The 25,357-nt window shown below is 41.8% G+C and overlaps 2 protein-coding genes across 4 annotated transcripts in view; one reads left to right on the forward strand and one right to left on the reverse strand.

Moving 5' to 3' along the window:
* Nucleotides 1-9,635, reverse strand: part of Efl1 (elongation factor like GTPase 1) — an 89,820-nt gene extending 80,185 nt beyond the window's left edge. The window contains exons 1-4 of one of the 2 annotated variants that reach the window (XM_050153997.1): nucleotides 9,508-9,635; nucleotides 8,637-8,746; nucleotides 6,198-6,265; nucleotides 2,798-2,882 (exon numbers count right to left, since the gene is read on the reverse strand). In XM_050153997.1, coding sequence (XP_050009954.1) covers nucleotides 2,798-2,882; nucleotides 6,198-6,265; nucleotides 8,637-8,727 — 244 coding nt within the window. In that variant the 5' untranslated portion in view covers nucleotides 8,728-8,746; nucleotides 9,508-9,635. Of the gene's footprint in view, nucleotides 1-2,797; nucleotides 2,883-6,197; nucleotides 6,266-8,636; nucleotides 8,747-8,987; nucleotides 9,442-9,507 lie in introns of those variants that run through there. The other variant, XM_050153998.1, reaches the window with a different exon arrangement.
* A 13-nt stretch (nucleotides 9,636-9,648) lies between these two features.
* On the forward strand, nucleotides 9,649-23,415 carry Saxo2 (stabilizer of axonemal microtubules 2). 2 transcript variants are annotated; one of them, XM_050153999.1, is made up of 4 exons: nucleotides 9,649-9,788; nucleotides 12,418-12,597; nucleotides 14,343-14,545; nucleotides 20,889-23,415. In XM_050153999.1, exons 1-4 carry the CDS (start codon nucleotides 9,751-9,753, stop codon nucleotides 21,830-21,832), a joined length of 1,365 nt encoding a protein of 454 aa, XP_050009956.1. In that variant the 5' UTR covers nucleotides 9,649-9,750; the 3' UTR covers nucleotides 21,833-23,415. The 2 variants fall into 2 exon arrangements, with proteins under 2 accessions (XP_050009956.1, XP_050009957.1); XM_050154000.1 differs by lacking the exons at nucleotides 9,649-9,788; nucleotides 12,418-12,597 and adding an exon at nucleotides 17,043-17,394 and having other exon boundaries at nucleotides 14,414-14,545.
* Nucleotides 23,416-25,357: the final 1,942 nt, after the last annotated feature.

Genomic DNA, 25,357 nt, shown 5'->3' on the forward strand with positions numbered 1-25,357 from the left:
GACACCTCGACTGTTTATCTGTCTGGTTTGAGCACGAAATTCACACAGCCCACCAAAGCGCCTGGCACACCAGGACAACTGGTCATCAACACAGACAGAGATTTAACAGTGGCACACAAGCCATGTGAATAATAACCGTACTGCAGTTATATAATATAATAACCGCACTTAACCCCCATTTCGGCCAGATCTGATACAATTTTAAAGTCAAATCAATTACTCAAATGCTCTGATGTAAATACTTTACCTTTGCTCCTCCCCTTCACTTTGTGCTTATCAACTGCAACCTTAGAGAATAACTACAAGGCCAAATGGTACAATCTACGGACCACATAAAGACTTTCTCTGGGATATAATCCCAACAACTTAATGTCGGATGACAAGATAAAGTACCACGGCAGTACCACGGCCAGAGCTAACATCTGTGGCTCGCTTATTTGTGCCTGTCATTGTTCTAAGCCCTCCACAGTAGAAGCCCCTTGTCACAGAGTTGGATTACCGATCTCTAGGACATCCAGCTAGGACCTCACTCTGAGCTTCACAGTCAAAACGGCCGAGGCAGCCATGTGGCTTACATCTTGGGCAGTGACCAAGGACAACAGGCATGTGGGCAATGCTGGCCACAAGATGTCCAAAAGTAATCCCAGGAAATCTGTGGTGGAAGAATTAGTAGGGGCCTATCCTAGCTCCCAACAGTCTCCTGATCTAAGCAAATAGACTGGAAATGTAATTACTTGGTTCCTAGGCTTGCTACTGTTTTCTAGAAACTATTGTCCTCCATAAACTCTCTTGATGTCTGAAGTTCAGTTTGAGCATAAGTGAAATAAGAACAGCCATCTCAGCGGGATGCTCTGGGGATAAGCAAAGCCACGCAGGAGACATCTAGCTCAGAGTTCAGCCGTCACCAGTTTTGTCTTAATCTTGGCATCAGTTACATGCTTCAGAGAATGAAGAAAAGCCATTGTCACAAGAGGGGAAATAAAATCTGATCTTTCAGTCAAGTGAGGGACAGGGAATCCTTCCCTCCTAGACTAACATGTGGACTAGAGGAAAGGGACGCCTGTGCCACCAAACACTTTCTGGTACTCTCTGGCCTTGGGTAGCCTGGCAGGGAGCAGACGGAGTCAGTGCCCTGTGGCTCAGTCTCTGGAGTTAAGGCAGAGCCACAGGGCAGAAGCCACTGTGAGTGTGAATCCTGAACCTGCTCACCACACTCACCCAGAGAGAAGACCCTGCACCTGGGCTCCCATCTCCCCAGGCAAAGTAAATCCTGGCACAAGCGACTGCCCCTTGGGTGAACCCCAAATGCCCACTTAATCAAGTTATGAGGTAGCTATATGAAAAGTATCTCTAGTTATTTTTAACTTACATTCAATAAATCATTCCACCCTAACTCAAGGCAGTTTGTATCTCTGTTTCTGTGCAACCTCCAAAGAATCATGTATCTAGAACATTCAAAGATCAAGCTTCCCAAAGCCAGAGTTTAACAAAAACATGTTAGGCCACTCAGTCCCCAGGGTTCTCTATCAGAAAGACAGTGAGGATGTGGATTGCTGAATTTCACGGTATGCAAGTAAAATAAAGTAGGCAAGGGCAGTGAGAGCAGATTCGGACTTGGGGCACAACAATTAAAACCAACACCAGAGGAACCTCGAAGTTAAAAAGGCAATTAAAAAATTACAATCTCTTCAAGTCTATAAAGTAGTATGGTTAGATCTGTGACCCTATTCTCTGAGTCAAGAACAGGAATAGAGCCCTTAAAACATGCGAGGTGGTACTAAACAGAAAAGAGCACACTTGAAATACTAATACTGGGGACTGGCATGCTTAAAAGTTCCAAAACTAGTCTGATATAAAATGGCCACACTCCGCACAGTGCCTCCCTTGGTTCCAGAAGATTCCACACCATGAAAGATGACCACAGGTCACTCCATTAAGGATATAAGTCTTTATTATTTTCTTCAAAATATCAAAATATACAAATTGTATAAAGTGTTCTAATAGTATAAAAATATGTATTTTGGAAAGCACGAATTTTATCATTATCTAGTTTCTGGGAGTATTTACTCTGGCAGTGTAAAATGTATCCTTCCAGAAGCACGAACACGTTCAGACCTCACAGAAAGACTGCAAGTGGCTTTTCTGTCTCTTAACATACCATTTTCATATAATTATAAATAACCTATATAATTATAATTCTATATAATTAAGCATTCAAGCAGCATGGATGTAATAATTCATTTAGTCATTCTCTTCTTAACATTTAAGTTACTGGCATGTTTTCACCAATACAAACCTTTTGTGACCATACAGTTCATGGCTTTTGTTTGTAATTTCTGTCAGAGAATTCCGGTGTTGCTACCAGAATGACAAGATAGTACTGATCAGAGCAACAGGTAGCAGTGGTCGGAGCAAGCCACAGCTATGTAACTAGGACTCAAGTCCCATATGGCGGCCATGGAGCAGAAGCGGAATCCAATCAGGAAAAGGAAGGCTGAGGAAGAGCCAGGCAAGTCCTAGCTCCTGACCTTCCTTGTGAAGAAATCAACACAGTCACCTGGTGGGGGGGGGGGGGGCAGCTGTGAACTGCCAGTTCTTCTGCCCTCACGCCAGCGAGAGGTCCCCATCTGCATCCAGGCCTGGACAGGCTGACTCCGACAACACATCATTTGGAGTAGCCAGAATGAAATGCATGGAACACAAAGCAAAGAAACCGAGGCATCTGATTAATTCAGAAGGAGAAGGGGAGGGGCGTGAAAGACGAAAACCAAGTTCTCTAAAACACAGCTGGGTTTACCTTCTGCATAGTGTAGTGAAATGGCGCTGGATTTCATGGTGATCCCTCTGACCTGTTCATCTTCTCTGCTGTCCATATACCTTAACTAGAAAAGCACAACATATTTTGTTACTTTCCAGTGACAAAAATGCAACATGAAAATGGAGTTAGCTTTCAATTCAAATATATAAGCTATATCCGACCCCTGTGGGTTTTGGGGTGGTAGGAGCTGGAGAGGCGAGGTCAGCTGAGGGAATGCACAGACGGACTGAGAGCAGCTGCCACAAACGCATTCACACAGCTTCCTAGAGCACGGCTCAGCTTCCTCTCAGCCAGGAAGGATTAAAGGGTTCAAAACATGCACAAAGGCATCTGGGGTTCTTTCTGCTCATCACAATGCAGCCTTCTTTCCTATCCTGAGGCACTCGATGAGGCCTAAAAGAAGCAGAAGGTCAGAGAAAGAGGAGATTTTCTCTATTCCAAAGTAACAAATTTTAAATACATGTGCACTTTCTCCTTTTCACAAAAATGAAACAGTAGAAAATAATTACAGTATCAAAACTTATCCCATAGCTTTCCCAAGGCCTTCCTGCTTACTAAAAAGTCCTACTTAGCAGTACACTAACATTTCTCCCCATTATAAATTCTTAACTTTATATAGATTCATATCTTCCAATCAAAACCCTTGAGGATAACGCACTAATATGGGATTGCCACACTTTCTCATCCTACAAATTCCTTAGTTTTCAGAAATACTTCCATCTTCACAGCTCTGGAAAAAGGTCATTTTGAATTTCAAGCTTTAAGTCTTATATAAATAAAAGAATTGTATATATAATCCCATTTTTGTTCTTCAATATTATTTAGCTGTTCAACATTGCCCAAGTCAACCATTTTGATGGTCATAGCTATGAGTCACTCATTATCATAAGATTCTCTTCACAAACCCACATTTCCTCATCCATCTCCCAGGGATGGACATATGTAAAGTCACTGCTTTTCAGTGACTAACTGAGCTGTTAAGAAGTTTGCGTTGGTACTGGAGAGATGGCTCAGTGGTTAAGAGCACTGGCTGCTCTTCCAAAGCACCCTGGTTCGATTCCCAGCACATACATGGTAGCTCACCACTGTTCTTAACTCCAGTTTCAGGAGACCTGTGCTGCCCTCTGGTTTCCACCAGCCCTGTACATCCACAGGACAAAGACATGCACGAGCAAAACATCCTCATACGTAGAGTTAAACAAGTCTAAAAATATTTTTTTTAAAAGAAGTTGGGATCATGTCTCTTAGACATTATCTAGAATAGAGATGTCTGAATCACTAAATTCTCACATATTCAGTGCTACCAGATAGCCCCAGTGTTTCCCACTGGTTAGACCAGCCCACACTCAACAGTGAAATGCTGTTTCGGTTTCTTCACGATTTCAACAATTTCTAAATCAGATGAGTAATAAACAGTATTTCATTCCCAGCTGATGGGACTGATATTAGTGAGCATGCCCCACTGTTGGGCTTCTCTCCTCTGTAGTTTTTACTGTTTCAGGTAGAACTAAAACTATTTGTTTGCGGGGCTGGAGAGATGGCTCAGTTAAGGCACTGGCTACTGTTCCGGAGGACCCAGGTTCAATTCCCAGCACCCACATGGCAGCTCACACCTGTCTGTAACCCCAGTTCCAGGGGATTTGACGTCTTCCCATAGACATACATGCAGGCAAAACACCAATGAATATAAAATAAAAAAACTACACTTTTACTAAAAATTATTTGTTCTTCCACCACCATATACACAGTTAAACTAGACAGGCATGTTTAATTAAGTATTTAAGCCATCTGGGCTTTTAAGTGAAAGATTTTTCTCAACCAAAACAATTTCTTAAATGATCATAGTATCAGGTTTATCAACATGAAGCTGTCTGTTATAATCTATTACTTAAATCTCTACAGCATTTCTTTCTTAGTATCATCTACTTCTCATTCTTTACCAGTCTTGCCGATAATGTCAGTTCTACTAATCTTAAGTCATTCATTGAAAAAAATCTCTTTATATTTGCTGCACTTCACACATTTCCCAAGCGCAGTGAGCCACAGAAAGTGGCATCAGCTGCTCAAAGCGCCAAATGTGCTTCAACAATGAAAACTAAAAAGGAAAAAGCAAAATAAGGCTTTAGTCACAGGGATCACAAATTTCTACACTGTTGTAAGTTTAATTAGTTCATAGTTCAGAACAAGTTATATCTACAGAAAACGCAGCAAGCATGGCAGCTCTCACAAAGCTCCTCCTGACGGCGTTTCTTACTATTTACATCTACATTACTGTGCGGTGTGCTGCACTCTCGCAAGGGAGGGGTGGCGGAAGTTGCGTTAGAGCCGAGCAGATATCTTACGTGTGGCCATCATTTTTACATTTGTTAGTCGTCTCTGGCTCCCCTGGTGTTTTCTACACAGCATCTCTTTTCTACCTCAATTCCTTACACTTTATCTTCTTTCATCTTACTTTGGGTACTGTCCTCCTACCTCCCCACGCTGGGAGAACATGAGTTCTCCATTACTAAACACAACCTGCTGGCTCCCACACAAACGGTCTCAAATTTCCAATAATCTTCTAAGTCTCCTGGGACTATTTTGCTGACTTGATTTTGTTTCTCTATTTTCCCACCTCATTATTCCTCATCAATTCTGTTGATTACGTACTAGGTCCACTTCAGAGAGAAACATTTCTTTGAGAGTACAAATCTTAAACCCTCTGAACATAAAGCTAGAACAAACTCACTTTTAAAAATTGCATTACTTGTGTGTGTGTGTGTGTGCATGCGTGCATGTGTATGTGTGTATGTCCATGCCCACACGCCCTGCACAAAGGTCAGAGGAGAATAGAGTGTGTTCTCCCTTCCTATCAGGTGGATCCCAAGAATCTCATGCAGGACATCAGGCCCCACAGCAAGCACTTCTGCCTACATGGCCATCTCATCAACCCCTAAAGCAGTGTCTGCAACATGATCCTCCAGTCTTCCTTTCGTTCTTGCATGCCTTGGGCTAATCTTCACAGTCTTATGCAATTTGACACGTTCTGTTGTTCTCTAAGTTCCACTCAAATCAGGCACAACACCCAGAAACTGGTCTTTATTCTCGCTATTTTCTGCCTTTCTCTCATACCAGCCAACATAACCACCTGTGAAATCTTGAGATCATGTAACTGCTGATTTGCCACAACTCTCTTCTGCCCTTATAGAATATGTAACAATGTAACAAAAAGCAATATACAAGTGAACTTTTCTCAATACCTATTTTATCTTAACTTAATGGGTTGCCAGTTCCTTCTACATGTTTAGATCACTGAAGAACAAAGCAAAGGGATCGTGACATTAGAGATAGCTAATACTCATTAAAGTGCAACAAGTATTTACCAAATCTAACAACATACCTTGCCTGCCAGGCGGCTGGAGATGATTCCATTACTAGATATAAGACAATCAGCAAGGGTAGTTTTTCCTGTTAAAATAACATTAGTTACAATACATTCGTTTAAAGGGGCTAGCATTCTATAGTGCTATATTTACTACCTGGGGACCTCACCATTTCACTCGAAAAGCTATCAGGTTAATTTTAAGCCCAGACATTTTCTTAAATTGAGGCCGACTTTACAGAGAGAAACATGACTTTGGTGAGGCAAATCACTACGAGACAGACCATCTTCTCCAGTGTTTATACTAGTTACTGCAACTTACCAACCGTCCCGCACAACTGAGCACACTGATAAACTTAGGCTCTTGGGACTCAAAGTGACAAGGACAACAACAGCAGTTACCTCAGGAAGGTAAGCTGGGTAAGTCACCACCAGAAAATAAAAGCACACAGTCTTCTGTCATAGCTACCCATATGTGACTCTTGACAACATTTGCTAGTTAGCCTGTCACACTTATTTCCTAAGAAAACTGTTTTCTTGTTTGCAATACAACCTCTGGAGCGCTACACCGAAGCGGCAAGAACAACCCAGGTTCAAAACTAAACCTGGCATCTACTTTACAATGGAAGAAACTCTTTGCATAATCAAATGTACATTTACAGTTACCTTTATCAGACTATTGCCAATCAATTTCAAGTGGCATAACCAGGTATCTGCATTTAAAGAATGGCATGGACACTCTCAAGTTCCACAGCTGGGTAGGCCTAACAAATGACTGGATTATTCCTTCAATCCAGCTTTCTGTAGACTGTGAATATATAAATAAACTGTACAAACTGTGTAATAGTGTGAGCCAGGGACCAATCCCAGGCCCTCTAGAGAGCTTAGATAATGTGTTTTAATATATAATCCTAGATAATCACTTTCCTGCTGCATGACAGAGTAGAATTCATTTTATGTATGGCAAACATACACCCCTTGGAATGTACCACAAAAGAGTGGACTTCCTATTATTAAGTAAGGCGGAATTCCTGGAACAACAGTGTTGGATACGTACACAGCAGTAAATCTGCTATTTTGTTCTCAAAGCAAAAACAAAACAGAAACAAAAAGGAAAAAAAAAAAACAAGTAAAACCTTTGGCTAGACCTCATACCCTCCAAACAGGTGCATATAATCATAAAACTCATGGAGCAGGTTAGTCACTCGTTTGTATACAAGACACAGTCTCAGTTGGCTCTTCCTAGAAAGTGATCCATTCTCTCTCAGTTTCTGTCCCACCTACCTTCTCTTCAGAGCTCACGTTAACGACAAGGGTCACCAGGTCGCTTTTCTGCCTTTCAACCCACCCAAGCACCTTTACCAATCTAATCTCATCTACAATTCGAGTACTTTGCCCTGGCTTTTTTTCTCCAATGGCTCCCTACATGCTAATAAAAACTGTGGAGTATTTTCATGACTAAGTATTTCACTGCTGACTAGAGATTCTCACTATCATCCTCTTACACAGTCTGCACGCTGAAGCTCAAACGGGTTAGGTGATTTGAAAAGAGCTCGGCGTTTAAGATGGCTAACTGCAGGGATGGAGCAGGTAACCCGTCTCTTACAGTCCTGCAGGCCTGACAAGCTCTAAGGGACAAGCCCCAGCCTGTCTCCTCCCCGAGTCCACTCCCTCGCCTTTGACCGGCTGAGTAGTTTTGACTCCACCAGCCATTCTAAACCGAGTGGCAGCTACTAGAAGGAAGAGTTTTACTGGCGAGCAGACTCAGAAGGAAGCCATCTGATGGGGTCAAAGAAATGTCTATTCACATCCCACAAACAAGTGTTAGCTAACCCGGCCTTTACCGCATCTACACTTGAAGTGTATCTTTCCCTCCTGTCCCTGTTCACACACTGCCACTTCTAAGGCTTGTCACCACCTATCAGCTAAAGTCCCCTCCCTCCTCAAGGTACGTGTCTGACAGCTTCTCTTGGCCCAATCTGGCGCCCCAATCCTCCAGTTCTCACAACTCTTACCTATCATTCCCCCGCCTCCCAATTTCATCACATTGCCCTGATTCGTCCCTAAAACCTCTTCAGCTGGGCAGGTGGCTGCCTAAGAGATGTCTAGCTCCTCATAAATCTAACAAAACGCCGCAAACTTAGCAGATGCTCACGCGGTGGGCTATGAATTAAATATGATTCCTAGGAGATACCCCCTCCCAGATGTTTTAATATTTCAAAAACTTTTCCATAATGTAACAAAAATTCAAGTTCAAATGTAAAAGCATTGGGTGAACGAAATCCTATGCAGAAGAATGCTAATCACCAGTTAACCAGATTATTACAAACGTTTTACAGATGCTTCTCTGACATGACACACACACACAACATCTTGGCAGCCATGACTTTCATCACTTCAACGAAACATAGGGAGACATGTCTCCGTTAGGAAAAAGTCATTTTAAAAGCATCTCACCATGGTCAACGTGAGCCAAGACACAGATATTCCTGATGTTGGCAGTGTTTTTCTGAAGCTGACTCATCTTATCAACGCCATTGAGCACCATGGTTGCTTACTTCCTGGGACTAAAAAGTAAACAAACGCAAATTACAAGTGATACAAAGTTTAAGGGTCTGGGAAAAACAACCAACAACAGCCACAAAAATGGACAAACTGAGAAACAGATGCTGGCGTTTACCAGCCACCTCAGACTTCTCAGCTGAGAACTCAAGGAATGTTTAGCCACATCGAATTCCCTTTGCTCCCGACGGGATACAGCAGTACTGGCCCAAGTTCCACTGCAAAGTCCACACACCCTTAAGGTACCTGTGGAGTGCGCTGGGAGTTTCCGGTTCGGCGGCGGGGCGATGAATCACGCAGCTGGAAGTCGGGTGCAGAGACGCCCAGCTAGGTGACAGCACGCCCTCGGGCACTCTGGCCCAAGACGACCACGGGAAAAGAGGACATCTCCCCCTTCCCCACTTTAGCCCCTCCAAAAGTCTGTCGTTCTTGTCAAGCTGGCTGACTTTCACCAGACGAGAGGACCTCGGCCCCGCGACTGCACCGAGTGTCCTTAAAAGTTTCGGATCACGTGCTTGGGGACACAGCAGGTGCGTGACACATCGCCCACCCCACATCCCACTTAAAAAAAAAAAAAAGGCAAACCGAGGTCTGCAAGCCCTTCCTCCTTTCGGGCTCCGGGAGTCGCTGCCGGCGAGGGTCCCAGGCTCCGAAGAGGTGCGGTTGCTCGTGCCTTGCTCGCCTAGCCCTACCGACACGACCCCCCCTCCCCGGAGGGTCCCCACCACCGTCCGGTCGCCGGCCTCCCTAGCAAGTCGCCACTCACCGGCTCCACGCCGCACTCGACTCACGCTTCTAAGGCTCCAGGAGTAACTCAAGCCGGAAGTCGCCGGCGCCGGGAGGCGGGGCCTGCAGGCCTGCGACCTGTGACCCGCACGCGCCTTGGTCGCCGCCGGAAGTCGCGTCGCTCCTCCCCCGCCCCCCTGGATTGCCTTGACGACTGTGGACGCTGTGCCTGCGCCTGAGTGCCCGCTGAAGCCCTGAGGAGAAGGACGCTGGAGCCAAGGGCATGAGGAACTGGTGTCTGTGTCAGATTTGCACCTGCGGGTAAGAAACGGCTGGTGGCTGCGGCGACGGCGGGGCCGTAAGCACCGCTAACTCCTCGCTGCGCACACACACACACACACACACACACACCTCTCTCTCTCTCTCTCTCTCTCTCTCTCTCTCTCTCTCTCTCTCTCTCNTCACACACACACACACACACACACACACACACACACACACACATTTACTCTCTTGCCTGAGGGGCGAGTGCCCCGCAACGCCCCCACTTAACCCTCTATGAAGTGCGCTCTTTTTCTCTACTTGGCTGGCTCCTGGGACCAAACTTTTTCTTCTTTGCAATCCCGGAGGCTTCCTATTCAGAGATTTAAACTGAAATACAGCCCGGTCCTGGTAAGTAGTATGAGCAAATATGGAATCTGGTCAGGAGAGAGTTCGTGCTCCCACCCACCAATTCTGCTGGTTAATTTAAAAGGAAAGATAGCCAAGGTCTTCGGTTTGCAAGCCGGGCCTTCCATCCGCCAAACTTTATTGTTATTCCTGTCCAGGCAGCGTTCTCTTGGGGGTCTGTCTGACAAACAAAAATGGCAGTAGTCCCCACCCTAAACCCCAGACTTGGTCTGTAAGAGCTGCCTAACAACCTTCTACCACCAGTAAACACTTTCTTCTCTTTCCTCAGCCTTTGTGTTGACCCAGGGATTAGATCACCTTTGCTAAGTAAATACGAATAATGCCAAGCCCTTTGTATTTCTAATCGCCTTCCAAGGGCAACCACCTACAATACCTGTTGGTTGAAAGCAATTTTTCTGCCTCTTTCATAATAACCATTGTATATAAGTGTAGGTGGAAACATAACTTTCAGTATAAGTTCTTTTCCCATCCAGCCATTAAGAAATCCATTATACCGGGGACTCCGCATTCTTCAAATAATATCACTATCCAAGGAAGTGGGGCACTGCCCATGTAAGAAGAAATCCCTTTAAGCTCTGAAGCACGGCGAGTAACATCTACTGAAATGTCCCTCGAAGAAACACAGTTCCTTCGCGAGCAATGCCCCTGCTGCTCTCATTTTTATAAACGAGGCAATGAGAACCTCTTGACAAAATGAAAAGTTACTATGACTTGCGTAGTTCTACTCAGACAGTGGCTTTAAAATGCGGCCGCCTCCATGGGGCACTGTCTCAGAATGGGACAAAGACTCTTCACACCATCCCTCCCCACCCCATCTTTTCCTCCTGTCCTATTGGAAGGGAAGAGGGACGATGGTCCCTGTTATTTTTGTTGTTGAAGTCCATCTGTTAGGTACATTTGCATCACCAGCAGGAACAAAGAAGAGTCTGTGTGGGCATACAGTTCCAGAGGGTACATACAGTCAGGCATGGTGGAGTTCTTGTTCCTGGAACATGAAGCAAGGCTTCTTACATGCTGGCAGACCAAGAAGTAGAAAAGCCTTTGGAATCGGGGGCTACGCTGCCATGTTTCAAGGGCTGTCATTAGTCACCAACTTCTACCAGGTAGGTGCCAGCTTCCAAAAGCATTCCAGAGTGGTTCCATCAGCTGGGAAGCAAGGGTTCACATTGTGAACCTCAAATTCAGTCCCTTTGAGCTGCCACTAGGGACCTCTGATTTCACTTCTTTTTTTTTTTTCTTTTTTCCCATGAGAGGAGTTTCTCTGTGTAACAGCTCTAGCTGTCCCATAACTCACCTGCCTCTCTGTCCTGAGTGCTGGGATTATAGGTGTGCACCTCCACGCCTGGACAATTTCATCATTTCTATGAGCTGCCTCTTCAAAAAAGCAGGAAGATTTAACAACTGTAAGCAGCTATAACTAACAGCGAAACTATAAAGCAGAAGGAAGAAAATTTCCTTTTAAGGATTGCAAATGCTCGACTAGGAGGCTTTTGCTTTCTGTATAATTTGTCTGTACTTTTTTGTCTCATGTCCACCCACAGTCTTTGGTATGTTGCAGTGTGAAGGCAGCACTTTGATGGACAGTAAAAACAAATCCCAGAACTCTGACTGGTGTCTTGCTAATCCGTGCAGCTCTATCAGAACTTTTACGTGTACCTGACCTGTGTACTATGCTCCTGGATTTTCCTAGTCCCTGCGTGGAACAAAGTCACTCAGAACTTCACAGCAGCCTCCTTTTCAGTGAGCCTTGCCGAGTCTCTGGACTCTCCTGACTTTAAAGCATCTTAGACACGTGGAAGAAAGATGTGTAATCAGGATGCTGCCTAACATCTCCTGGCTCTAATCTCTCGGCCTCTGCTATATCCCACGCCCGCCCCCCCCCCCTCCACTACCAAAAGTGGAAGCTGTGCTCTGCCTCCTTCATTTCGTAGCTATGTTCTGAATCGGAGCCGCCTCTAAGTGTCTGTCATAGGTGAAACCAAAACAGAAAGCTTGTCTGCCAGGCATCTAGAAAATTCCCTTGTTAGCTTTTCTACTTCAGTAGCGTAAAAAGTCACTAAAGTATTATGAGCAAAGCCAGTTTATGCTGCATAAGGCTACACTGTAATTTGCTTATTATTTTTACAAGCTTCTATGCAGAGGTACCGGTAAGCTGTGCTAAAGTTCAAAGAGGTGAGGTCACTGGGATCCGGTTATCATGCAGTAACCACACAAGATGCTTGTAAGGCAAAATAAAGTTTCTGTTGATTTGTTTGTACAGACGGCATCGTTGTCCACATGGAGCCACAAGGGTTTATGAACATTCTGGCATATCTTGCCCCACAACGGAGTATCTGGAAAAATATCCAAAATATGGCAACGTTCTTCCACCTCAGAGTCTTAAACCCAAGCAAGAATTTCAAGCATACCGTGGTAAAATGGAAGGAGTAACTACATTTAAGTAAATATTGAGAAATTGTTTCCTTATTTTTTGCTCAACTTTTCTGGCCTTAATAAAGCTTTCTTACTATTTTAATTTAACTATCTAGTTGAATTAAGTTGAACTAACTTGAGAAGCAAAAAGTGAATCAGAACTTGAGAAAAACAGGTAGAAATTAAGTTAATTTGGCAAAGAGAAGGAAAGGGAAAATGAGGTTTTATTGATTTTTAATTGCCTAAAATATCCCATATTTATGTAATTCACACTGTTACCACCATCTAGAGGAATACCTGTTCTTCCTAATGTGTGTGTGTTTGCCCTCATACATGTGCATGCAAGCATGTGTATGTGTGGGTATGTCTATGTATGTGTTCTAGTTTTTGCATCTCTGATTGGTATCTAATATATTAACCTGCCAAGGCAACTTTTTAAGCATGAAAATTTAATCTTGTCATAATCCTGCCTGAAATACTTTAAAACATCTCTGTTGTTTAGCACAGACTCAGTCCCTTCCATAACTGCTACGTGGATTATCAAGCCCTGCTTGCTTCTCTAGTTTGTTTTTCCTGTTTGGAATTCTCCCTCTTCCCCTAGCTGATACTCATCCAATCTGGAAATAGCAGCTCAGTTTTCCTTTGTAAATATCATCTCTGCCATCCTACCTTTTTAATTCAGCCTTTGAGGCCAAGGAAATATCCCTCTTGTAACACAGTGTTCTGCACCAGCAGGACGTACATCTGTTGTTTTCTCAGCATTTCATCCTCAGGAACCTAGTACAATACCCGTTTCCTAGAGTAGGTACCCAACATTCCTCTAAGCAGGGCTTAGAACTCTCGCAGGATTCGCCCACATTGATCATATTGACTAGAAAACTGAAGGGTGATTTATCTCTACAAACAATAAGTGTCATTCTATACCGTGTGTTTCTAGAATACAGGAAGAGACTGTGTGACTGTGTGAGATGTTTGATCTTGACAGCATAACTGTAGCTCAGGTGACTGTCAGAATTGACAGTGTGTATCTTTAAAACAACTATGATGGACATGATAATGTTGTCCAACTTTATAAGAAACTAAGGCATAGACAGGTTAACCAACTTATCCAAGGTTATGACGCTAATGAATGACAGAACTAGGGTGTGGATTCGGGCAGTCTGGTGAGCCTTGACTCTGGTTTTCTCCGTTCCGTTGGACTGTCCCAGCCCGCAGTGCCGCCTCTGTCGCAATAGTGTCAGATGATGCACAGCAGGGCCGGGTTCCCATTTCATCCCCTTCCATGGCAGGGCTTCTGAGAGATCGAGAATCTGAGCAAGACTCATATCTGTGCTATGAGTCTAACAATGTACAGGAAGATATTGTAGCTTCCCTAGGAAGTCACTGTGCCTAAGTATAGTCTGTGTTGGCGAAGGTGGTTTTTAACAAGTTGGGTACAGAGTTAGTCTTAACAAATCTATCAGCTCATCAAATCTTTCTTTTCTACATTAGATAAAAATAAATAAAATGAAGTTACTTGAGAATTTTACTCACAAGATCAAATTGAGATGTTTCAGTTTTTAAAAACTAGGATTTTTTTGTGTCTTTTCTTGTCATTGGATAGAGTCTTATAAAACAATTTAATTGCTTCTTTCAAATAATCAACTATTACCATTTTAATATCTCCTTAAATTATTCAAGTAAGACAAAATTGAAGATTTCAGTACTGTAATAATCAAAACAGAATAACCAGGGAAGCTATGTTTCACACACACACATGTATGTATATTTCAGGTCAGATTATCGGCCTTACGAAATAGTCAAACCACCTCGCCACATACCAGAAGAATATAAACCTAAACAGGGGAAAATTGATCTTGGTACTACCTACCAGCGAGATTTTAATCCGTTCAAAGTGCAGCCTGTGCTAAAAGTCCGGCCTGTGGAAAGACAACCAACTAAAAAGGGAAAGCTGGACACTATCCCAACTTACAAAGGTAACTTGTCATTGTAAAAACAGAGGTGCCCCACACCTAAAACTTCCAGCTTTGACCTTTACAGTCACCTCATCATTTTCTTGTACTATTGTACTTAGCCACCAGCTAGGAAAAAGCATTCTTCGCTCTGACCAAAATAGTATTGTTAGCAAAACCCAGTCACAAGCGAACACGCTGCCTCCTGGGGAATCAGGAGTCCTGGACTCTCCTCCACATTTCTCCCCTATGTGGTCTGTGTCTCAGAGCATCTTAAAAGAAAAGGACTGCACTGGCCAAGGGTGTAGGCTGCACTTGTCCCTTTGTGCCACTTAGTGCTGTCTTTGGCACCCTTTCCTATCCGACAATGAGCTGAGATTCCGCAGAGAAAGTTGGAGTTGTTGAAAAGACAAAATAGCAACTGTCCTCATGACACAAATCCCAGACCAGTCTGTAAAACTAATGAATCAGTAGATTAACAAGCAGAATATTGCTTTTATACTCTAAAGGCTAGATTAGAGGATGAAGCTTTGATCGAGGAGCAGATGATTCTTGGTACTGTCATTTGGAACAGATAAGCATCTCCACCTCTTCTGACCTAGAAGTCTAGGTGGCAGCAGAAAGGGCCGACCCCTGCAAGTCTAGCTTGCAGCAAGAAAGACATGTGTCTGTCCTCAGCGTAGAAATTCGTTCATATTAAAATGTAGATGCTAAAAATAGATTGCTGTGATTTGACAAAGGTCTTGGAACTCACTCTGCCCTGTGCTTATTGTAGAGAATACAAAGATATAGACTGGAGAGTTATTACTGACATTCAGAAATTTTATTGCCAATATAAGGAAGTAAAAATCTGTACATCAAAAACTATAAAATACAAATTGAAAGAAGCGGAAAGCTCTTTTGTATCCATGGATTGGGATAAATAGTATTGAAATGTCTGTGATACCAAAACAGTCTACAGATTGAATGCAATCACTGTCAAAATTCCAGTGACATTTTCTCAGAAATAGCCAAAACAATTCTAAAATTTATATGACACCAAAATAACTAATAGACAAAACAGTTTGGATAAAGAACAAAGTCTGTGGTATAATATTTCCTGATTTCTAATTATTACAAGGCTTCCATAATTAGTATGCTAATAACAAGAAAATGAACACACAGACCCATGGAACAGAATCAAGGGCTCAAGAATATATATTAGCATATACAGCTAATTAATCTTCAACAAGGGAGCTATAGATACACAATGTAGAAAAAAATTATCTCTTCAATAATTTGTATTGGGAAAATTGGATAAGCCCCATACAAAAATAATAAAATGGGTCTTTGTACCACACACAAGTTAAAGCAGAGGAAAGACACAAATATAAGACCTAAAATTGTAAATCTCCAAGAAGAAATACTGACTTTGGGATTTGTTTCAGATAGGATGCCAAAAGCACAGACAACAAAAGCAAAAACACATAACTGGGATTACATAAAACTAAAAACTGCAACAAGAAGTGAAATGGCAACCTATGTATTTGCAAACCATATCTCAGATAAGGGGCCAATATCCAAAATATATAAGGAACTCAGAGTTTAGTACAAAACAAATCTTATTTAAGAAAGACCCTTGAATCTGAATAAACATTCTTCCAAAGAAGACACAATGATCAACGAGTGCATGAAAAAGAAAAGATTCTCAGAGTCACTAAGATAGGAACATGCAGATGAAAACAAAGATCTGTTCTCATCTATTCTGTTGGATATTATCAAAAGATAAAAGAGAACCCTTGTTGTAAGAAAAATAACTTTGTACTCCTCTGCATAGGAGTATAAATGAAGCATTGTTATTTAAAATGCATAAAGGATTAGCAGAATTCTAATAAAGATGGGATAACAAAAACCTGTACTAATTCAAAAGAATGTAGGGAATAAGTTATGCGGGATGGGGAACATATGAGGGAAAGCTAATAGTGACATGTTCAAGCCTAGCTGGCTCATTCTTTGCTTTATATTTAAATATTTAAGAGTGGTTCATCATACAAGAGATTTAAAATCTGATGTCAAGAATTTCTATTTACATAAATTATGGAAATTCTTTGAAAAAGATAATTCACCAAGTTAACTTAAGAAATAAAGTTCAAATAGATATCTGTTACAGAAACTGAATTTGAAGAATTGCAGGTGTAATTTGAATTGATAAAGAATTATCTGGGATTTCCAACTTCTGAGTAAGATACAGAAAACCGAAGAGAGTGTTTGCAACCAAACACGGAAAACTTAAGTAGGTAATATGTAGAATCATAACTGGTCATGAATCCCTCAGGAAGCTGAGATCACAAGTCCACTAACAGAGCAAAACCAGAAGAGTCATCAATGCAAAGTGAATGTTACAGCTTGGAGACAAAAGAAAGTAAACAAAAAAAATGTAATATTTCTCTCATTTATTACATCCCAACCATAGTTACCCTCCTCTCCTCCCAGTCCCTTCTCCCCCACTCTGTCCCAGATTCACTTCTCTGTTTCCCTTCAGAAAAGGGCAGGGCCCCCCAGGGATATCAACCAAATAAGCAAAAGAAGCTTCTTAACATGTAAGAAGAGCTGTCCCGGAACTAACCACTGGAGATCTACTATAAAGAACAGGAGCATAGCAATGCTCTGCCTCTGTGGTACAAGGAAGACCGATCTGGAGAAGGACAACAGATACCCTTCCATGTGCACACAGAAACCCAGTCACTGTTGGAAAAGGTCAGGATATGGAGAGACACATTTCCTGAAGTGTAGAAAGCTAAAGATGGAATAGATGGATAAAAAACCTCCCTGCAAACCAGCCTCCAACCTGAACACAGGAGTCATACCAAAGACACTCTGCTGGTCCGCTGAAGGTAAGCATAGCAACAGAGAGAGCCAAACTCAATTGTGGATTGAACCAAACTGCACTCAATAAAGCTCTGGCAAATGAACATGGATTCATTTATGATGTCTGTTTTTTCAAATTGTAAAAAGGGAGAGGTAAAGGGGGGAAAGGAAGACATTGTCATGAGACTAAAGGAAAACTCAGTCCAGGAAGGAGTCAGATAGTGGATCTACCAGGGAACCAAAAAATTATGACTGATGGTCAGAAACAAGTGGAAAAATTAGCCAAGATACGGAAACTACAAAAAGGATAAAAAATTAATAGAGATGACAATGGCTTACATAGGATTTCAGTAGATACGAGTACACCCAGGGAGGGAGAGGAGCAGTGGACTTCAGATAAATCAATATAAACAAACTGTAAGGAGGGGAAACAACATGAAGTGCCCAAAACTGTAGAACATTTGAAAGTAGGCCGGACATACATCACTTAGAACACCAGAAGATGGAAAAGAAAATGAATTATCTGAAGATTTAAGGGAATATTTTTCCATCAATAATGAGTAACATCAAAATATTAACCAAGAAAGCTTTAAAACCCCCAAGAAGGTTACTTTTATAATTTAAAACGTCATGTAGAAACATACAGACTGACTAATATGAGAGACACTTTATTAATCCAGGCATAGCGGCACACACCTTAACCCTGGTACTTGGTGAGTAGAGGCACAATGATCAAAAGGTAAAGACATCCTTGGCCACACAGAGAGTTGATGGCCAGCCTGAGCTACATGAAACGTTGTCTCAAAAACAATGAAAAAGAAGAGTGAGAACTAGGACCATGGAAACCAAAAGATAGTGGAGTTGCATCTTGAAAAAGCTGAAGGCTAGGACACAGGGAGTCTGCCAACCATATCAACCCTTGGTGAAAATATCTTTCATAAAGTCTTTTTTTTTTCAGACAAGCAAAGAATTATCAGTAGATGTCATGTGCAATTTTAAGAGAAATTCTTCAGGTAAATGGAATACGAAGCAACAGAAACTTGGTCTTCATAAAGAGAAAAAAGTTCCCAGAAATAGGTGCAATGACAATATCATGTTTTTCTGGAGCAAAAATGCTATCAATTTTGACTTGTTTTTTTAAACCAATTATATAAGTAAAAGAGGTAAGAATTGGAAATGTGCTATACCTTAGTTGTTATTCCTCAGTCACGTGATATGTAACAATGCAGTCAACAGAAGACTGCTTTTACAACCGTAGTCCACTAAGATGATGTCATAGGAGGAAAAAGACACCATGGAATGCCAATATTCCATAGCAAAAGAACTGTAAAGGTGCAGCTCTCTATGTCCCCATCAGTAAGGTGCAAAACTGCATATGTAAATCAGAACCATATCACTCAAAGAACTATGATTTGTGAAAAATTTGTATTATACATTTTAAAGCAAGGGAAAACAAACTGGCCTGTGGGCAAGTGTAGCCCACCATTTTCTTTTTGTAAACAGAACTCAATTGACACACCAGTTCTTTTCCATACTACCTATTGCTGCATTCTGGACATTGGCAGGATTGTGCATTTCCAGTAGGCACTCCACATTTAGAGACTTGTGTTTAAGCCCAAGACATGTCCTATTTGGTCATTACATCAAAACACTTGCCAACACCTGCTCTGTGGTGATCCTGTCCCTGAGATTGGAAACTTAAAATGAAGTCGGCCTTAGCCTGCTTCATACTATCAAGACTTGTCTCTCAACCTCCAGGTTCTTCTTTCCTTTATGAAAGCCCAAGTTGCTCTGGTACGGGGATATATTTTCTTCGACTCATTTACACAGTCATTGTTTCTTTCTCATAGTCTCTTTGGCAGTAACTGTGAAACTATGGATCTTCACTAACACCTCTGATTTCCCTTTAGTTACTGCAAAAACAATGCTATCATTTTATACTGCAGTTTCTAAAGAACAGAGTAGCTCAAGAATAAAGATCCCTAGTAAGGCTTCCTGTGGACTGGAAATGGAAAGCTGGCAGGTCCAGAGAGAGCTGGAGAGAAGCGCGCCGGCTAAGGTGTCCATGATCTCACTCGCAGCATCTTGCTTCATTCATCCCCCTTCTCTTGTTGCTGTCCTCCCGACCGGCTTCTCCGGCTACCTGTGTCTTGTTTCTGTAAGAGTCTTTGAGTATATGGCTCCCGTCTGCCCTCAGTCTGCAGCCCCACCTCATGCCATTCTTTTGTGTTCTTCCACCTGGCTCTTGATTTTCAACGTTAGGCTCACAACACTGGTCTAGTTCATTTGGCTTCATTGAGTCTGGTAACTTAAAGATTGTCTGCTCTTTGACTGGGCTTTCACTCACTAAACATCAGCAGCTTAAATATTTACTTTAAAACTAAGCAGGAATGCCTATGAATGCGGGCTTTTTTCTTCCCAGTTGATAGCCACATAGTAAGCAGTCAAGGCTGAACTATTTCAGTTGTCATTCCCTAGGCTCTGGTTCATACTCTAGTCTCTTACTTTATGTATAAAATACTTGCCTTTTATAAATTAACTTTTGATATTTTAAAATGTTCTGGATGAAGTAAATTTTATATTTCTTAGCTTACTGCATTATCTAGTATGTAAAATACTTGTCACTTAGAAATTAATGCTCGGTGTTCTAAAAGACTGTGTGGTGAAGGAAATTTTACCACATTGCTCAGCTTACTACTTTTCTGTCTAGAGATAGATTACACAAAGAAGCCCTCACGGAAATATAAGCACTTCCACTTTCCATCTATGCTTTAAGCAAGCTGTAGGTTTTGGACTTCTAACTCTCAGCCCTAATGTTCACTTCTAAATTGCACATAGTTTCAAACATACTCAGTTTGGGCTCCTGGTCGCTAGATGATACTGTATCTTTTGGGACTGTCTTAAAGCCCAATAATCGATGGAATCTTGCGTCTTTGATCAGAATCAAATTGAAATTTGAAATTTTTCCTTCTTCATAGGATTTTTAATTTTTACTAATAGGATCCTGGAGGTCATCCGGTGAGTTTTAAAATACTTAAGATACTTAAAAAGTTGATCAAATTTTGGTCTTGCAAACTTATCTGTCTCATGAGATGCATAATCAAGACATTGACTTCTTCCTCTTTGAGGCTTCTCAAGCCCTGAATCTTACAGCTGACCTTAGTATTTTGTGAGCTGTAGTGAAAATGCTTGCCAGTACATTTTACACTGTCTTCACCCACAACACAGTCTGCTTAACTTTCTGTCCACACTCAGGGTCATGCGTACCATATGCCCTTGTGTGTAATCAGACATCTACTGGAAGTAGAAAATGAACTGTCCTCAAGAGGGAGCTGCATAGAAAAAGACAGAAAAGAAACAAAAAGAACAAACATGGGGGAACATCATAGCTTGTGCCAGTCTTTATGTATCTAAAAGAAATCAGAGGATGATTGGCGGTGAGAGAAACGAGTCAGGATTCCTTGAAGAAAGATCTTTTCCTCGGTACTTAACAAATGTTTTGTTTGGTCTCATTTTCAAGATGATTATAGATCTTGGGAGATTCAGAAATGTGAACTGTGTAAACCAGAGCAAACTTACCATCCCCCAGACGTGAAATTCGGAAACTCAACTACATTTCAGGATGACTATGTTCCCCGGGAGATAAAGCCAAGGCAAAGCTTTAAGCCCTGCTCTGCGGTCAAGTGTTCCGTAGGCCCCTTTGATGGTGATACAAGTCATCGCCGAGATTACGTACCTCATCAGCTTGAAGTCAAGTTTGAAAGACCAAAAGAAGTTTATAAGCCTACTGAGCAGCCTTTTGAGGATCTCACCACACACCGGAATGACTTTCAGGGCTTTACTGGAGAAACTGCAAAAATCTGCAGACCTGCCTACAACAGAGTAACCCAAAATGCTCCGTTCCGTGGGAGCACTGAATTCCGCGACAGTTTCCAACCATGGGAAATCCCACCACCCAAAGTCAAGGAAGTAGCCGAGTATGTGCCCCCTCAAGGAAGCATGCAGCTAGACAGCACCAGCCACCTGGACTATGTTCCCTATCAGGCCAGCCGTGTTGCTGCCATCAGGCCGGTTTCTCACAGAAGAAAAAGCAATTTTCCTTTCCAAGGAAAAACCACCATGAAGGAAGATTTCCAAGCGTGGGAAAGTTGTCGTCAAGGGCTTATTAAGCAGCAGCAACAGATTCCCAACCCATCTGGGAAATTTGATGGTTTGACCACTTTCCGATCTCACTTTGTGCCCCATGAGTTGATCCCAGTGGAGAGGTGCAAACCTTTAAATGCCACCGTGAAGAGCTCGGTTCCACTTGATGATGTCACCATGTATTCCATACAGTACACACCGAAGAAACAGGAAATCTGCCCGGCTAGCTATCCTTCTCCTCCAGGTTATGTATTTGAAAATACAAATTCCCAAGGACATAAGTTCTTTCGCAAGATCATTCCTGCAGTGAAGGCCTTTTAGGAATCAAATAATTTTTATAAGAATGCTAATGAGAGTTCAGTTTTTAAGTGAAAACCTAAATTTTATAGTGAAAAATATTTTAAGAGATATATTATTTTTAGCTTTTTAAACAAGTTGGGACATATAGATCAGAATTCACACATCCATTTTTGTACTAATAGTTTAACCAAGAATACTCATTGTCGCTCTTGTGTTTTGTGTTTTGAGCTGGGGCCTCCCTAGTCTCTCCAGGCTAGCCTGGGACTTGCAGGCTCCCTCTGTCAGGCTCCTGATCCAAGATCGTTCTTTAGTGAACATTTCTGAAGGTTCAGTGATGCGCATGCTCACCTCCACATGCTGGCGTGTAGCTTGTCCTCCGTCTGTTGCCATTTTTACGTTTTTCTCTAGTTACACAATGCTACAGCTACTCTCTTTGTCATGTATCAAGTACATTGGGACTGTCTAGAACAAAATTGAAGATGAGATATGGATTGCACTTCCAAAAAAGTCTAGGATTTACTCATTCATTCATTCATTCATTATTATTTTTCATTTTAACTTCAACCTATTTACAGAGCCTAGACCAAGTCATTGGTCTAGTAATGTCATAACCAACATTGGTTGGTAATGTCAGAGACTTCTGCTCTGCTCCTTGCCTATTCAACATAGCTAGAGGCATTGTTCTTTGAAAAGGAAAGGCCCTCTGGACTGGAAATCAGAGGACCAGAGTTCAAGTACTAAGATCATCAGTTTCTATTTGTGCCACTGTAAGCAAGCTGATACCTCTCCTCTGTGATTCATATGTAAAGAATATTAGTTCTGCCTACCTCACAAAAGTCCGTTGGGAACATTGAGTCATGCAATACATTTGAATGCATAAGACACAAATGTGAAGGGGTGATTAACTAATCCTCAACTACCTTTTGTACTTACTTTTTCCTTTTTAAATAAGGAGAGTTATAGACTTAATACTCATTATCTGGTCTACAGCAACCTCTGAGTTTATGAGTAATATGTATTTGTGAGAGGCATCTGCCCACTGTAGAGTCACAAGAACCCTGTAAGTAATGGCAGAGAATAGAGAACTTAGATTAAATGCTTTGTTGTGAATGGCTGTATTTTCAAAGAGAAAACTATTTGCTAGAGCAGTTTTCGGGAAGCCTTCCAGCTCTGAGAAGATCTTCAGGAGAAACCTTGGTACCTGTGCACCCAGTGGCCACACCAAGAATCACTGGTCACTAGCACGAGCTGTAACTACCTTGTTCACCACTGAAAGTATACAGATAGGTGTGAAGAAGGAAGGGGAAGAGATGCCACTAAGGGACATGGAAATAGCATACTACAGTTATAAATGCTGAAAGGTTCCAGTGAAATAAGATCAAGTGATTATTTTAATAAATGATTGTATATGGAAGAACAAGATTGACTTTAAAATGAATTTAATGTTTTCATGGTTGTTTAAGAATATATACTGAGGATGAATTCATAGTATTTTATTCAATAGTTCTAATTATTTGAAAGGCATTCTCCATATTTGCATTTATTATAAATGTATAATATCTGAAAAACTTTTTATGTGTAATTAATAAATGGATTGATCTTCATGAAGTCATTTCTGTATTATTTTATTTGAGATAGAACTTCCAAATAAATTCCTAGTTAGATAAACGTATACATAAGTAGATACCCACTATTTTAAAATAGAAAATATTATTATAACAATCAAAATTTTAAATTGGATAGTGGACACCATTCTCTTCACTCTAGCTCCTATGTTTAATATTCAGATCCCTCTGTAATTTGATGGGGTTGGTCTCATCTCTGAACAAAGGTCATCCTTAAGAAGTAGCTACTGGTATTTTCTGAAGCAGTCTTCCTTAGGCTAAGGACACAATGACATACTGTTTTGTCAACTGTAACCTAATATAATAGATGTGAAAATAGAAATTGGGGCAGATCATAACCTAAGACATTCAACTGGGAGTCAGGCACATCTTCCTTAACGAGTGCCAGCTAAGTTGAAGAAATGAGGATGAAGAAAAATGGCAGGGACCATATCCTAATTTGCTTTCTATTGCTGTCATAAAGACCATGACCAAAAGCAACTTGGGAGGCACTGAAAGCAACTCCCAGAGAGGACAGACTATACCACTTACAGTCTGTCATGAAGGGAATTCATTTGAGTTCCTGCACCCAAAGCAGGAACTAGCAGGCAGAAACTGAAGGAGAAGCCACGGAGGAGTATTACTTACTGGCTCTCCATGGCTTGCTCGCCTACTTTCCTATGCAGCCCTAGACCATAGGGCGGCACTACCATAGTAGACTAGACCCTGCCTTGTCAACTGTTAATTAAGACAATGCTCACAGATGCGCCTAGAGGCCAATCTGATGGGAGCATTTCCTCCACTGAGATTCCCTCTCCCTCTATGTCTCTAGTTTGTGCTATGCTGATAAAAAACTAACCACACATTTTTTGTAGTACTGGTTTGGTCTTCCTTCCTTCCTTCCTTCCTTCCTTCCTTCCTTCCTTCCTTCCTTCCTTCCTTCCTTCCTTCCTTCCTTCCTTCCTTCCTTTGCTTCTTTCTTTCTCTGTTTTTTGTTCTCTTTCCTCCTTTGTTTGAGAGAGAGAAGGGAGAATGGGCAAACATGAACATGAAGTTGGATGGGGAGGATCTGGGAGGAGTTAGGACAGGGAAATAATATGACTAAAACACACCATATGAAAAAAATAAACTAATCGGCAAAGCTGAACCCTTGTCAATATGTCACATAACTACATCACTAGCAAACTATTAAACTATAACCAGTCATTTCTTGTTCATTCCCAAGATCTCATGTTACTATCACAATATAAAACTTAGAACAGCTTCAAAAGTGACACTATCTTTTTTAAAAAATTCAAATGGTGTCTTTAAAATAGTCATCTCTTTAAAAATTCAAAGTCTCTCAACTATTGTCTCCTGTTAAATATTTTTTTTTTATTCCAAAAGGGAAGACCCAAGACACAGTTACAATGAAATCAAAGCAAAACCAACACCCATCAGTATAAGTAGCTTGGTACTCAATGTCATGAACTCACTCCTGATTTTCTGGGCTCCAAAGGGCATGGGCAACTCCACCTCTCTGTTTATCATCTGCACCATACCCTGCTGGTCTCGTTGGATCAGGCCAGCTCCACTCCTTACCTGCTGCTATCCTTGGTCACACCTGTGTGTTCCTACATCTCCAATATACTGGGGTTTCTTGTGCTGTTTCACTTTCATCAGTGGCCTCCTGGCCTCTATACTAGGACTCCAAACCTGCCACATGATGCTGAAGCTCAGCCTTTCTCCAGGATTCCTTTGATTCTGGAGCTTCCACTGCTCCAGAGGCTTCATCTTGGCCAATGGTCTCGCGTGGGCTCGCACAAGGCCAAGCCCAACTGTTCTCCATGACCGCTTTAGCTTTGCAGCTTCTGTGTGCCCAAACCAGCACCATGTGCAAGCACTATTACACAATACCAAGTTCAGCAGCCAACTTGAGAGGCCGCCTTGGACTTCTGTGGAC

The sequence above is a fragment of the Alexandromys fortis genome, unplaced genomic scaffold (genome assembly GCF_014885135.2).
Source record: "Alexandromys fortis isolate MF-2015 unplaced genomic scaffold, M_Fortis_MF-2015_v1.1 scaffold_86, whole genome shotgun sequence".
Lineage (NCBI taxonomy): Eukaryota > Metazoa > Chordata > Mammalia > Rodentia > Cricetidae > Alexandromys > Alexandromys fortis.